The 14,834-nt window shown below is 50.1% G+C and overlaps 5 protein-coding genes across 5 annotated transcripts; all 5 read right to left on the bottom strand.

Moving 5' to 3' along the window:
* Positions 1–1,218: 1,218 nt before the first annotated feature.
* On the bottom strand, positions 1,219–2,661 carry N7473_006831 (RNA-binding protein; the record flags this gene model as incomplete). The annotated part of the gene is made up of 4 exons (XM_057152771.1): positions 1,219–1,999; positions 2,080–2,223; positions 2,293–2,397; positions 2,474–2,661. 4 exons carry the CDS (start codon positions 2,659–2,661, stop codon positions 1,219–1,221), a joined length of 1,218 nt encoding a protein of 405 aa, XP_057007109.1.
* A 5,203-nt stretch (positions 2,662–7,864) lies between these two features.
* N7473_006830 (uncharacterized protein) lies at positions 7,865–8,768 on the bottom strand (the record flags this gene model as incomplete). Its single annotated transcript, XM_057152770.1, has 2 exons — positions 7,865–8,295; positions 8,354–8,768. 2 exons carry the CDS (start codon positions 8,766–8,768, stop codon positions 7,865–7,867), a joined length of 846 nt encoding a protein of 281 aa, XP_057007108.1.
* Positions 8,769–9,629: 861 nt separating this feature from the next.
* N7473_006829 (putative ribosomal small subunit assembly protein) lies at positions 9,630–10,645 on the bottom strand (the record flags this gene model as incomplete). The annotated part of the gene is made up of 2 exons (XM_057152769.1): positions 9,630–9,638; positions 9,722–10,645. 2 exons carry the CDS (start codon positions 10,643–10,645, stop codon positions 9,630–9,632), a joined length of 933 nt encoding a protein of 310 aa, XP_057007107.1.
* A 322-nt stretch (positions 10,646–10,967) lies between these two features.
* N7473_006828 (recombinase DMC1) lies at positions 10,968–12,515 on the bottom strand (the record flags this gene model as incomplete). Its single annotated transcript, XM_057152768.1, has 8 exons — positions 10,968–11,035; positions 11,093–11,255; positions 11,316–11,338; positions 11,451–11,878; positions 11,991–12,094; positions 12,161–12,256; positions 12,325–12,417; positions 12,477–12,515. 8 exons carry the CDS (start codon positions 12,513–12,515, stop codon positions 10,968–10,970), a joined length of 1,014 nt encoding a protein of 337 aa, XP_057007106.1.
* Positions 12,516–13,634: 1,119 nt separating this feature from the next.
* Positions 13,635–14,685, bottom strand: gisB (putative zinc knuckle nucleic acid binding protein; the record flags this gene model as incomplete). Its single annotated transcript, XM_057152767.1, has 6 exons — positions 13,635–14,093; positions 14,156–14,274; positions 14,331–14,372; positions 14,432–14,443; positions 14,523–14,558; positions 14,631–14,685. The coding sequence occupies 6 exons, from the start codon at positions 14,683–14,685 to the stop codon at positions 13,635–13,637; spliced, it is 723 nt and encodes a 240-aa protein (XP_057007105.1).
* Between the last annotated feature and the right edge of the window lie 149 nt (positions 14,686–14,834).

Here is a 14,834-nt window from a genome sequence, read left to right as displayed (position 1 = left end):
ATCTCAAGCACAATATGCCGGCGCGGTGATATCAAGTATGAAGAACAAAAGGCCATCCTTGCGTTCGGACCAAAACACCCACATAGAAAGAGAGACGAAGACTGTCAGACTTGAATAAAACAGTCCAAGCAAAAATCCCGTCAAGCATGCATTGAGGCCGACGCCGCGATCATCCAACCAAGAACGAGATCAAGAAGGACATGGTAACTCTGCAAGCTACAAACGACGACGACGTTCATGTCTCTGCCAGAAATCATACAGCCAGCCAAGCGCAAATAAAAAGGACGGCAGCAGCAGGTATCAAGAACAAAACCTAAGCAATCACGATGACCAAAAGGAGCGCGTGAAAAACATATCAGTACCTCAGCAAGCGCAAGCAGAAACACTAAGCCAAGCGTGTTATACAAGTCGGTATCAGTCTAACGAGAATAACCAAAAAGTCCAACCCAAGAAGATAAGAAAGAAAAGAACCAGCAGAACGCAAACCGTTCGAAGCGAAGCATAATTCAATTTGGCTGATCGATCGACAGAGAGAAAGAAACAGACAAAGGAAACTAATAGCGGGAGAAAGACTTGCGAAGGACTTGGAAATATGGTGGAACTTTTCGCAGAAGGCCTGCCCATGGAGTATAGAGTAAAAAAGAAACGCATGGAAGAATACGGACTTTCGTTACACGCGAACGGGAACCCCAGGGCCGGGGGATAGGGGGAAAGATATGATAGCAGGATAACCATAAAAAATAAATTTGAGACGGGCATCGAGCATCGAGCGTGGGTGAGAACAAGGGGAAAGTACGAATTTGGGGGAGAAAAAGTTGGGGATACAGAAGGAAAAAAAAATGGGGGACATAAAAATGGGATCGTTAGATCCGACTGGGGGTGAGAAAACAGAAAAAAGGGAAGAAAAGGGTAAGAAGAAAACGGCTCAGATCTTGCTAAGATAAAAGCGCTCAACGAAATATGCGTAGCACATGGGGAGAAGAAGGCTCATCAAGAGCTATAGAGCGTTAAAGGCCTCTGGGGACTGGGCAGTGTTGTGAAACCAGAGAGAGAGGAGGGTAGGGAAAAAGGGCAAATTTGTTAGGAAACAAAAAAGGAAGAGGTGAGGGCCCATCATTGGAAATAACGCAAAACAACTCCTGCTGGTGCTTTCAATCAAAGAAGAACGCGCTTACTGGAAGAGAAGAGAAGTAGTCAGCCGACCGAGCCTGAATAAACTCAAGAGTGTTCGGGGGCCGGGCTGCCGGGGTGACTGCTAACCTTCATTGGGGCAAACCCGCCATACTGGTGAGCCGGGGGCATGCCCATGGAGGGGTACATGGGAGGGGGAGGGGGAGCCGGGCGGTAGGGGCTGCCAGCAGGGCCGGAGTTGTTCTGAGAACGTCCCCAGGACAGACGGACACGGGAGTTGCCGATGGGGTAGCCCTGCATCTGGTTGATGGCCATCTCAGCAGCGTGGCGCTGGACGAACTGGACGAAACCGCAGCCCTTGCCAGGGGGGATCTTGACGTAGGTGATTTCTCCGAATCCCTGGAAGAAAGAGCGGAGCTCATCCTCAGTCACGTAGCCGGAAAGACCACCAACGAAGACAGTGGTGTTGTTGGGGTCGGTGAACTGGTTCATGGGCTGGGGAGTGCCGTAGAAGCCCATGGGGGGACCACCCATAGGGGGGTACATGCCGGCGGGGCCGGGCATACCGCCCATGTTGGCAGCGCCCACGCCGGGGCCCTTGTTCTTGGGAGTAGCGGTGGAGATGCGCATGGGGCGGTTGCCGCAGTAGACACCCTGCATCTCGGTGAGAGCACGCTGCTGGTCGTTCTCATCGGAGAAGCGGACGAAACCGTAGCCACGGGACATGCCGGAGATGGGGTCGGTCATGATCTTGGCGGACTTGCAAGAGGGGAAGCGGCTCTGGAAGAGGGAGACAAGAACGTATTCGTTAACCTCGGGGCCGAGATCACCAACGAAGATGGAGTACTCGGGGCCACGGTCATCACGGCTAAAAGAAAGTTAGCTTGCATGATCCTGAAAAACACTGATGATCAGGGGTTAAAGTGGGGATGGAGGGCGAATGCTCACCTGCGGTCAGCGAGGCCACCGCCAGTAGCCCAGTTGAGCTTGAAGACACGGTTGGTGTTGGGCATGGGAGTGCCGTTCAGGGAGAGGGCCTTGGCGGCAGCGGCGGCGGAAGCAAAGTCCACGAAGCAGTAACCAGCGTTGCTCCTACTACCAACATTAGAATCTTTTGAAAGTTCTATCAAAGCGGAAGAAAGAGGGGAGTCATGGTCTTACCCAGAGAACTTGTCGCGGATCATCTTGACGTTGACCTGCTCACCCATCTGGAACCACAGGTTGCGGATGAAGTTCTCATCAATCCAGGGCTCAAGCTCGCCCATCCTAAAACAAAGAGTCAGTAAATTGGTCTCTTTTGTAATTGAAATTTCAAGTCGGAGTGTTATCGATAAGAACATACCAGAGGGTGGTCTTGCCATCAGCGCCCTGCTGAGGACCGGGAGCGGCAGCGGCATCACCAGCAGCACCCTGGAAGGGAGCACCGGCGGGGTCGGCCTGGCCAGTCATGTTGGTGTCGGCCTGAGCGGGAGCACCAGCAGCGGCGGCGGCGTCCTGGTTGGGGTAGGAATCGAAGTTCTGGAAAGACATGGTTGCTTGCAAAGATCAAACTTTTCTGAAAGTCGATGTAGGAATAGAAAGCAGCCTGAAGAACTTCGTGGAGTCGTTAAGGAGAGACCGTAAGATGTAACGAGCACAACTTCGTAAACCCAGGAACTAAGAGATGGGCGTTAGGCTTCCTGGAATTGCCGAAGCAGGAGGTGTTAGCAGAATGTTCGCTTCGTCTGATGCCGCTTTTCCCACGGAGGGCTTGCGATCAGAGCAGGATGATGTGAGGAACAAAGTAGTGAGGCGAAGGCAGTGAAAGAAGAAGAGAAGGCGGAGAAGGGAACTGATATGAGTTCTCGTGAAATGCAGTGAGGGTGGAGAAAAGAGAAGGTCGGGTCGAAGAGGTGTAAAGAGTTGAGAGAAGAATCGAGGGTATATTGGCGCAGTAATCCTCAAGGGCGCAGGCTCCGCTAGGCTGCGATCGCAGAGAAGACACCGGAATTCGCCAAGACCGTATTTTCTTCTCAAGCCGCGCACAATCGCAAGAGACCGGACCAGGAAGCGCAGGGAACCGAGTTGGATGCGCCAGTAGATGAACGAGAAGCAAGCTGTCGTGGATGCTCAGCGAGGACCCGCTTGCGGCCGTTTCCGTCCAATTCTCTCCATCGCCGCGGCGATTGCGACCATCCACCACCACAACGCCCCACTAGCAGTCTCTCTCATCCATTCAGGTCGTGCAACCAGCTTGACTCTGTAATCGAGATTGCGACCATAGCGACAGCGATGTATGATGGTGGGCGGTGAGCGGCCGGCGAGGGTGGCGGAATCGGGCGGCGCGATGCGGTTCCCGTAGCAAAAACTGGTCCGTTTTCCAGGCCACCATGCGATGATAGAGCCTTGCGACCGAGAGAATAACAAGCGCAACCCATTGATAATTGATCTGATTGATTGCGAATTGTCGGGATCAAAGGCAGGTGTTGAGTAGTTCGTGGGTATAGTAGCGGGGATAGAGGGGATATTGGGATGGATGATGAAAGAGGCTTTTCGCGAAGGAAAAACTGAAACGAAATGTACTCACCAAGGGGAATCTGGAAAGACCTCGAGAAAGCTCAAAACGAAGCGACGAAAAGAAGTGCGAGAGAGAAGACCTAGAAAAAGCACAACTCCCGAAACGGCGCGCAAGACAGAACGAAGCAGGGATGGAAACAATAGGAAAGAGGAGGGAGGGGAAGAAAGTTGGAGGAGGGGAAAAGAAGACGATGAAGAATTGGAAATCTCAGATTTGATTGAGACCGAAGGCCCGGTTTTTCGCTGGAAAGGGCGAAACGAGTGGACAGAGAGGGGAAATGAGAGAAAAAATTGGGTGAGATCAGAGAGGCTGAAATGGAGAATACCTGACGAAACGGGGTATTGGTATGTATCGGAATTGGCGTGGGTGTGGTAATGAAAAATTACTGTAATTTTGTTGGAGAGTACATCTCGAGCCCCTGGGTCCAACAGTATACTGTAGACTACTGTATGTCTATAGGGGAATAATTAATTGTATACTTGAAAAGAAGTATCATAAGACATCAAATAACCCTCAAATAACCTCCTAACTTTCTCATGAAGGAGTGTTCCAATTATTCAGCTCGATCGTATGCCATACATATTCCCGACTCTCTGGGCTTGCATGCGCAGTTCCCGTAGCCTGTACGAGACCCCGGACCTTGACCCAAAGTCAAAAGCGTGGTGATATCAGATATGCGGGGGACCTGCGAGTGGTCTCACCATGTTCCGGGATCTCGGGAAAAGATCCAATATCCAGTAGACAGTAGTACATATTAACGAACTACAGGCTTAGGGTACAGAACTCGCTTGTAGCCACTTGTTATATCCTTGTAAAGGATTGGGCCGATCTTTCCAGCTGACAGAGCAGAGCACGCAGATGACAGGATACACTTCCGCTCTCATCCGAAAGTCTTATTCCAAGTTGTCGATGTAGCTTGTGTTAAGTTCTTTGTCCGTCTAGCTTTCTCAAGTCTAGCTACGTATACAAAGGACTTCACACCATGATCAACACCGTCGTGTACTCCGCATACGCGGGGGAGAAAAAACCGAGTCAGCAGGGCAAGGGCAAGGGAAATAAGAAACAAACTCCAATTAATGCATGAAATCTGCAAGGACCGAGCTGTCGTCCTTGCAATGTGACTTGTCGCAAAACGCCCTAATTCAAAAGCAAATTCAAATCTAACACAGGGCCTGCCCGTGGGTATTCTCGGCGATGGAAATAGAATAATTAGATCATCGCTTAGCTACTGTACTAATACTACAGAATGTACGGAGTTATATCCATCCTAAAGAAAGTGGTTTATGTTCAGCTGGCCATTGTACGCGCGGGTTACTACTAAAATACTAAAACCAGACGCCAATTCCCTCGGCCTGTCGGGTTCTGGTAACTTGTAAGAATCTGAGCTGAGCTGACCAAAGCCCCCAAACCGGCAGCGAACAAACGGCACAAAGCTCCACTGAACGCCACGGAACCGTGGAATGGTACATAAACACTGGCTGTATTGTAATTAATCTGTGGTTGTGGTATTGCCGCTATCACCGCTTTCCTTTTATAACCAGCTTTACTTAATGCCTTGTATTTTAGGCTGTCAATTGGGCATCGTGTCGAATTTATTGCTTACAGCTCCAAGTCTGCAAAGGATAAATGATTAGTCTATCTACGTATTAGCTTCTAAGGTACGAACACTCGCTAACTTCGAAAGGCAAATTAAATCACCAAAGCTTCTATTGATAAAAGACAAAGAACCCATTTAACCAATCATCTCATCTCTCTACTCCCCAAAGCCCAAGAAGCACAAGTACTCCGTACATATCTGGCCTTCTCGAAGCAAGGTTCTCAGATCCATGTCTGTCCAGCAAACAAAGCAAGGACATCCCGCAAAACGATACGTCACTCGCGTACAGCATCGAGCTGAACCAAACCCACGGGCCGGAGTTGTTAGTCTGTGCGACATCTCATTGGTTTGGAGTGAGTGGGTCATGGTAATCTCTGTAAGGGCCCAGTTTTTTTGGCTTTTTTTTTTCTTTACTTTACATTGAATTGAATACTGTACACACATTCAAGACTGTATATTGTTGGTTCAGTTTTACAGTCGCTTAGTATTGTTGTTATCTGTGACTTAATATCTCGTAGTTTCCATTCCATGTGTTCTATCAAGATAGCAGAGCAGAGTTTTATCAAGTCCTATCAATCTAAGCTCGGCACGAGCGCGTCAAGGTTGTACTGTAGCTCGCATTCTCCATTCTCTTTCCTCCCCGGCTTTCCACGGGACGCGACGCGTTCATTGTGGCCCTTGAATCCTTTCTTTGTTTTCGTCCCAACCAGATATTAGTACTGAGTCATAAAAGGTTTTGTCAAACTGATACCACACCATCAATTACCGGGCGGAATAATCTTCCTGGTATGAGTAAGGGATTGCTGATCCATTGAGACTGGCGCGGCAGGGCAGGACAGGGCAGGACATAGGGCAGCGAGTTGATGCCCGAGGAGAGTCCAGTCCGTCTAGTAAAAACCCGAGCCCTTGCATGTGTTTCAATCGTTGAGATAGACTACGCGATCGCGCTTAATTTATGTGCGATGATGGACTGGACTGTGGAAGCGACCCGACCCCTGCAGCATAGCATTGCCCAGGTGAATACCGGCATGTTGATATGATATTACAGTATATAGGTTCGCTGGAGATTTGGAAAGAAACTCGTAATTAGGGTAATGAGCTCCATAGTCATGAATCATGATTCTGATAAGCATCAATATCGAGAGGACTCCGTGCGTGGCACTACTCCTATTAGGATTTAGGACTCTTTCTCCGGGATCTTGAGTCTACAGTATATCCTTCGCACCCTGCAGAATAACTTCATTCTTCAATTGTAAAGAACACGCGACTCTCGTAAAACGCGTACTTCCCAACAAGGGCATATTAATAATTGCCCCCGGGAACCATGGAACACAGCTTCAACCACCCAACCATCGAAACAAAGAATTAGGGCAAAAACCGAGCTCGATTGCCGAGAGTAAAAGTCTCAATACAAGTCTCCTTTCTCCCACAAATAGGTAATCAAATCTCAATATCCAACCTCTTTAGGTAACTCCATACAAAGTCATCAAATATCCTCCGAACAGGAATATGCAAGCAATGACCTGACCTGCTGCCCAGTGCCCACTACATTCAGTAAATGTCCAGCCAGGCCGTGGCTCAGACCCGAGGCTGAGCAGCCCCCAAGACCCAAGCGGCTCCACTTTCAGGGCTCGCATCCACATTAGTTCGCGACACTTCTATCCAAAGAGAAGCCCGGGTCTCGCTTCTCTTGATACGGCGTGGTATGGGGGCCGTATTCCACATACGAGACGCACAGTGGGCAACCAGGATGACAGGACGGAACGGGTCACGGGATGAGGGTTTGAATATTACATACAATTATACATTACTCGGTACATGATGTAACTAGTCTTTTTCTCTTGGGTCGATGGGGCATGGACCATGCCAGAGCTCTTCTTTGGGAGCTACAGTAACGTAACTGGGTCCGGATGGTTGGGACGTGATATGTAATATTATATACGTGGACATACTATACATACATAATTAGTTACGTCTTTTGAGTACAGAGGAAGCGCACACAACTCCACTCGTTTCTTTTTCGGGGGCCGGTCATTGTTTGTGGGTGGGGTATTTGGATGTTTTCGAGAAGGTTCGCGTCTTGTTTGATTTTTTTATTAAAAGGCGTAAGAGGCTCTGTGGAGTGGGACTGGTCTGTGTGTTTGGATGGTTAATCATGTAGCAAGAAAATTAGGGCATATGTATTCAAGATAATGTAGATGTAGATTAGCCAGATACAGTTGACAAGTCTATTATTGCAGTGTTCAGCTTCTTCTTCTTATTGATGTAGTATCCGTTCAATGTGTATGCTCTGGGCTTTTCTTAGTCGATGTAATGCCCTGCTATAGCTTAACCACTGGCACATTCTAAACTTGAGACTGTTCGTAGACTACAAGTATATCTCATACACTCGCGCCAGCTTAGAGCTCGCCATCTCCTACTGAAGGTTCGCCAGAAAAGAAAAGATCCGGGTTCAATGGGTGCAAGATACATAAAACCATCTACAATAATAACTCCACAGGAGGGTCAAACTCCCTCCACACCAAATAAATCCCAGCACAAACTCCCACAACCAACAAAAAGTCACCACCACACTCTCCTTACTCAAACTCCTCAAACCCCCCCGTCTCATTAGGATCTCCCTGATCGCCCAGAAGCATCAAAACACGCTCATAAACACGCGTCGCCTGCATCATCCACGGCGGCATCTCCGGCTCCTCCCAGTCATCATAACCCTCATAACCGCCCTCATCCTCCGGAGGCTCAGGAATCATACCGAAAAGGTTGCTGCGGGTAGTCTCGGCGATGCTGCGAATCCGCACTCTCTGCGTCTGTGTGACGAAGGGGTGGTCCGGGTTTGCGCCGGGTAGAGGGGTGTGTGAGAGTGGGTGTTCACCCTGCATCAGTGCGACGAAGAAGTAGTCTAATTTGTTGAGGATTGTTAGGGTTGGTTCTGGGTCGAAGGGGTATGTTGCTAGGGATCGTTCTAGGATGCCGGCTAGAGTGATTAGGCCTTCGACTTGGATTGAGGCTGGGCAAACTTGTTAGTGAATGAGCTGGATACTGAACTTTATAGGTAAGAAACTTACGAGTCGCTGATTCCCACAGCATATCAGCCGTTCCCTCGATATCATCTGCCAGTTGCTGGATGCAGGTGTACCGGGTTTGACCTGGCTGGGTAATTGTCGTGTCCATGCCCATCTGGGCTTTCATTTGGCGGAAATTGATTCGGTCGATTGCCGTGCTAAGACGGCCGCGGAGTTGGAGCTCTCCATTCGAGCCCGAGGCCAAGGGTGTCTCACGCTGAGGCGGGATGCGGAGTAGGGGGACCCATGGCATATTGGTAGATACGGGGCCGGCATGTTCTGATGGCAGATCTGAGCCATTTGTAGAGAATGCTTGAGGCTGAGCTTGTTGGAAGGGCACGTCCTCGAACTCGACATCCTCGTCGGAGTCGTGCTCGTTTGGAGGAGGTGGGTTAGCCATGTTAGGCGGGTTAGCCATGTTAGGCGGGTTGGTGCGGGTGTTTGAAGTGGGGAGATTCGGGGTTTTGTAGGATGAGCACAGAAACAAAGAAAGTGAGACAAAGAAAGTGATTGGGTAGTTGATGGAAGCTGGAAGTTCCTTTAAAGAGCAGGGTCTTGCTTGAATGAGTTGTCGTGGACTGGAATCTTCTTCGCCAGCGCCTTATATAGCTTTGAGTCCACGTTACGTCCACGTTACCACCCAACTCGATGTACGGGATTCTGCCGTGGAATAGATGTGGTAATGCCCTCGTGTAAGGTTCCCCAATTTAAACAGTAAAATAGAGATCAGAGTCTTGTGTAACAACCCGATAGAGCTACCAACGTGGGCTGGGAACGTGAGATGTCATGCCAAGCCTTGGTCTGTGCGGGGCTCGACACGATGTAGATACACGTTAAAGAAGGCACTACAATCTCGAACAGATGTGGGACTTGACTATACCTATGGTGGTACAGTGACCTCTGGCTTGTCTCCAATTATGTTGTCTGGATCGGGATGGCCATAGTTCACGATTCTCCTTGCAGACCTAGTTAGGCTTTGCTTATGTGACCGGCCATATACATTCCAACGTAGGCCAGTGGTATATGCTTTCAATCCTCACTCTACACGACCCGAAACTAAGAGCCTGATATACGCAATCGTCATTGGTACTTGGATGACATAAATGGAATAAAACAGAGATAGAAGAAGTTTAAAATGAACAAGATGTATAATGTAAGTAAGGTTACACTGTACCAGGAACTTAGCAGTGGATAGAAATAGAAATTCTTAATGTCCCCAGTCCAAGCCCAAGTCCGGCTGGAACTCCCAAAACGCCATGCTTTTATGCTATACATCTCCTCATTCGGGCTGCAAAGAAAAAAAGTTAGTAACCACTTCCCTAAACAAGAAACAATCATACTCATGTTTTTGTGGCATGATGAAAAACTCACCCGAATCTTCCCCCTCCGCATCTTAATATCCGCCAACTTGCGCCTATCCTCATCAAACCGTCTAAGCAAAAGCTGCTGCCTCTCCTTCCTCTTCTCGCGACTCTGGAACCGATAAAAGTCCTCAAGCCCCTCCTCCTTCTTCTTCTGCCGCTCAACCAACTCCCGCATCTCCTCCTCCCGCGCGACAGAATTAAGTTTCGGCCCATTAACAACAGTAACGAAGCCATCTTCATCCGGTACACCAGCTTTCTTCGACTCCTCCTTCTTCCGTGCCTCGGATACCTGCTCGAACACGGTCATGAAATCGTTCACGGAGCGTAGTAGCGCTGACCGCTCGGGATAGCGTCTCCGTTCGTGGGAGATGTATCGCTGCACGCCTAGTGGCGGGATTCGGTCGAGTGGGATGCCATCGCCCCAGATTAGATTGGTGTTCTTCCGGGCAGCCTTAGCGGCGGCTTTGAGGCTAGATTCCATGCTGGGTTTATCGGCGAAAACGACGATAGCATGGGCGCCTGATTTGTGGAGTGCACGGTCCCATGTTGACGGGGGTGTGATTTCGTCGAGGGTTGATTGGAGGTCATCTGCTGTGATGCGCTTGCGTTTCTTGTTGGCGCGGTGGGAGAGATTCGGCTCTGTTGCGGTTGCGAGGCCGGGTTTTTTCACGGGGACGTCTTCGAAGGTTATGCGTTCCACGCGGCCGGCGGAGAGTTGGGTGCTGAAGAGGTGGCGGAGGTGGACTTCTGTTGTGTCGATGGGGGTGTTGACGATGAAGAGAGAGCGGGTCGAGTCTGGGTCTGGGATGCGTGGCTCGTGGGGGCGGATGTAGAGGTAGTGGGTTGCTGGTGTTGGGTATATGGATGTTGGTGGGAGTTGGAGGGGGAGGGTTGTGTAACCCGCCACTTCGATGGTGGCCGCTTTCTTCATGATTGGGGTTGGTGGTGGGATTGCTGGGTTGTAGATTTGCGGCTTGGATCTTTTTTTGAAGTTTTACGTTTAGCGTGTGATTTTGCCTGGTTTATAGTAGGGCGGTGGGGTGGGCGGTGGTCCGCGATATAAGAATAGCCCTAAGATGGAGGGACATGGTAGGATCGGCTGTGTAAAATATAAGGTGGTTTAGTATTTCTGCTGAACCTGATAATGGATATATGCTAAACATACATAGTGTTGCTATCATATTTTGGCCATTTTGGCCGCAATCCTCCGAAGACCCCTCGACATCTGTCAATATCCTCGTTTCATCAGCCACTCACACCTTGTCGGGATCATTGATGCCACCGTTGGTGATCACATAAGTCGCCTCGCGCTCAGGACAATCTATACCAGAAATCAGTATTTAACGATTCATATACTTTGACCATGAACAAAACATACCCGGCGAATCCTGGATCTTCGCCACCCGCTCATCACCCCGGCCCTTGCGCAGAAGTACCCGAGTTGTCGACGCATGAGCGAGGACATGTCCACCAACCGGCTTGCGACCATCCGCGCCAGCAAAAAGTGCACTTGCACCAGGGTCGCTCTGGACTTGGTTTGTCTGGAACAAGATCAGAGGCCAGGCCACAAAAATCAGTCCAACATCAAAGGGTCAACTCACCATCAAGACGCAGACATTGAACTCTGCAACGAGAAAACGAATCAGCTCAAGTTCCATCTCTCAACCAAAACCCCAAAACCAATGAACAAAATCATCAATTCCAATTAACATCATGCCATGCCATGCAAACCTCACCTTCAGCCATATGAGCAACCTTCATCAAAAACTGCCCCAACTTCTGCTGCCTCTCCGCCAGCTCGCCCCGTCCACAATAATCCACCCGAAAACAATTCATAATACTATCAATTACAAGCAACCGATACTGACCCGCCGCAAACTCGCGACTAAGCGTGTTCAGTAACTCAAGCTGATGCTCCGAATTGAGAGCACGCGCATACGCAATATTCTCCTGCGCAGTGTCGGGGTCCATCCCGAATCGTTCGGCGATTTGCATAATGCGCTCGGGTCGGAATGTTCCTTCTGTGTCGATGTAGGCAACTTTGCCGTCGGCGCCGCCGTGGGAGCGTGGGAGTTGGGCGATTACAGACATTGTGTGGGAGAGTTGGGTTTTGCCGCAGCGGAATTCGCCGAAGACTTCGCTTATGCTCATGCTTTGGAAGCCGCTGGAGGATATAGGGGTGTGTTGTTAGTTGATAGTTGGGGGTTTGGGATGGGAAGGGGAGATGAAGGGGATGGGAATTGGGATGGTGATGTTTTGTTTTTGCCTGGACTTACCCGCCAAGGATAGAGTCGAATTGCTTGCTACCCGTTGAGATGCGGACGACTTTCTTGCGTTGGTGGTGGAGTTCCATTGCGGTTACGAAGCCAGAGGCGGAGGGCTGTATCGCACAGACAAGGATAATCAGAACATGTTCACTCCAGAACATCCAAGGGAATGAACAAACCAAGCATTTCTGGATAGCTTCCTTGATCTTCTCGACCTTGATCTCACTGAAGCCCTTGATCTTCAGGAGTGTTCTGCGGGTGGCACCGTGGACGGACTGGATGGAATATTGTCAGCTCTGATGTCAATTGCAATTTTGCGAGGGGGTTGGTGTGTGAGTCTTACTGCCACAGTGTAGAAGCCATTTGCTTTCAGCTTGGTGATATCAGCTGCACCGATGCCGTGGGCTTGGATACCGTCGATGTCCACAATGAAGTCCTACAATGTACAACCGGATCAGTCATCCGCTGAGAGAGTTCTTGAAAAAGGATTCATACATCATCATTGAAGTCGTCGCCAGGGTCTGAAGCAGGCATTTTGATGGATGAGATGGAGTCGAAATGGGATGGGGTGGGATTGGGAAAGTGAAGCGTTGATGAAATGAGGTCAAGCGAGTCGAGAGTCACAATCCCAGCACATGACACGACACGACACGACTACCAAGCAACAACACCTCCAGTCACAGTTTACACCGTCTACAACTTACAGTACAATACAGCCCATAGCCTACATCTCAAAAAGAATTGAAAAAAGAATTGCGTTTTCACAGTCTCAGCACCGAGGACTCCTTGCCCTTGGAAGGCTCTATTCCAACAACACATCGAAGCCAACATAAATCTCTTCTTCCTCCTTCTCCTTATCACCCCTGCAGTAAGGTACACCACAACCACAACCACGCATCACATCACAAGACACCAATACATCGTCCTCACCACCTGCGCATCTCTCATCTCTCATCTCTACCTCCTCCTCGGCCCACAACAGGTAAAACCGCAATCAGAGTTCAAGATTCACTCGCCATCGAGAAACATTCGTGCTCATCCGTGAGAGAAACAAATAGACAAGACGCCAATCATGAGGGCTTCCCCTAGTCTAACATGGGAGCAAGAGAAAGCCAACCTAAGCCAAGCCACAAGCTATATTGCTCAGTGCCCATGATAGTAGGGGAAGTTGGGGTAGGGGAGGTAAGGGATTCATTCATCAAGATCAGAAGGGTAAAAGAAAAAAGAAAACACTTTTCCAGTTTTGATCGTCGTATACATGATATAAAAATCAAACCGCAAAAGGGGATAGAGATAGAAAAGCCGGATACCGATACCGACACCGATTGGAAATAAAAGAAAGAAAACTCACACGAGAAGATCGGAAGAGGGTAGTAGGTAGTAGTGGTTTCAAAGTTTTGGAGGGGGAGGATATTGGAGAGCCCAAATTGGAATTTTGGAATTGGAGCAGAGCAGGTCATGTTGTGGTTTCAATATATGCAAAGAGAAGAAATGGTGCCGAGACTCCTTGAAAAATATGAAGTAAAAAAAAAAAAAAAACGACCGTAATACAGAATTGGGGAAGAAATTGGAGAGATCGCGAGATTGAGACTATCAATCTCAGTCTCGCGTCGGTTCACACATCAAGAAAAGTTTCGCAAGCTTTCTCTCCACTTATGCGACGGCGGTAGTCGGAGCCGCAGTCGCAACGGGAGCGGCCTCGGTGCTAGCCTCGACAACACCGACAGTAGCGGCGGGGGCAACAGGAGCATCAGCAGCAGTGACGGCAGCATCAACGGCGGGGACGGGGGCAGAGGCAGCCTCGGCGTTGGTAGGGCAGTCGCGGGAGATGTGGCCAGCCTGGGCACACTTGTAGCAGACCTTACCGGCGGAGCTGAGGGGGCCGCCGTTGGGGGCGGTGCAGTCGCGCGAGATGTGGCCGAGCTTGCCGCAGGCGTAGCACTTCATGGCTTGAGCCTGGCAGTCACGGGCGAAGTGGTTGGGGCCACCGCACTTGTAGCAGGTCGCGGCACGGGGGTAGCCCTGGAAGCCACCGCGGAAACCGCCCTGGAAACCACCGCGGGGACCGGTGGGACGGCCAGCGCCGGGAGCGGCGGGGTTGGTGCAGTTGCGCTGGTCAGGGAGGTTAGTTGGGATGATTTAGTCGTAGAGCTGGGATGGGCAGAGTGTCTTACGGCGAGGTGACCGGGCTGGCTGCAGTTGTAGCAGCGGCCGTTGGCACCACCGTTCAGGCGGAGGGTGGGGCAGTCAGCCTGGACGTGACCGAGGCCCTGGCAGTTGTAGCACTGCTTGGCTAGAGGCGAGTCAGTATCACCCGTGGATGTAATGGCAAGATTGGAGGGTCCTTACTCTCGGTGGTACGGGGCCGAGGGCAAGCGCTAGACTCGTGGCCTGTTTTGTTTCTGAATGAGACGAGTTTGTTGGTGGGGATGGTTACACGAAGGACATACCAGGCTGCTTGCCTACGATTCAGTGTAATGTTAGTATCAGATTGAACAGACAATGCGATGAAAAGAGAGAGATTAGGGGTTGTCAACATACAGTTATAGCAGAGACGCTCCGAGGAAGAGCAGACCTCTATATGATGATAGCTTCGTCAGTCCGGGACAACGCTAACCAGCAACAAGCAACAAGATTGCCCAAACTAACCGGCATAGTGGCCAATGTTGCCACACTTGTAGCACGCACGACGAGACAACATCATCTTCGATATTCTAATCCGATGTCAGTCGATCATGATCCCAGCTCCGAAGCTTCGAGCACCCCCGCGTTATGGTCGTGTGCCACCCCTCTAATTCCCAAGTACCGAGTCTGAGGTCGCAATGGAAACAAATAGCTAGGTTGTCAAGCTCG

Source organism: Penicillium subrubescens (genome assembly GCF_028828155.1).
Source record: "Penicillium subrubescens strain IBT 31985 chromosome Unknown utg000005l_segment0_segment0, whole genome shotgun sequence".
In the NCBI taxonomy this organism is placed as follows: domain Eukaryota; kingdom Fungi; phylum Ascomycota; class Eurotiomycetes; order Eurotiales; family Aspergillaceae; genus Penicillium; species Penicillium subrubescens.
Note: the sequence above shows the minus strand (reverse complement) of the source record. Positions and strands in the feature narration are given on the sequence as shown.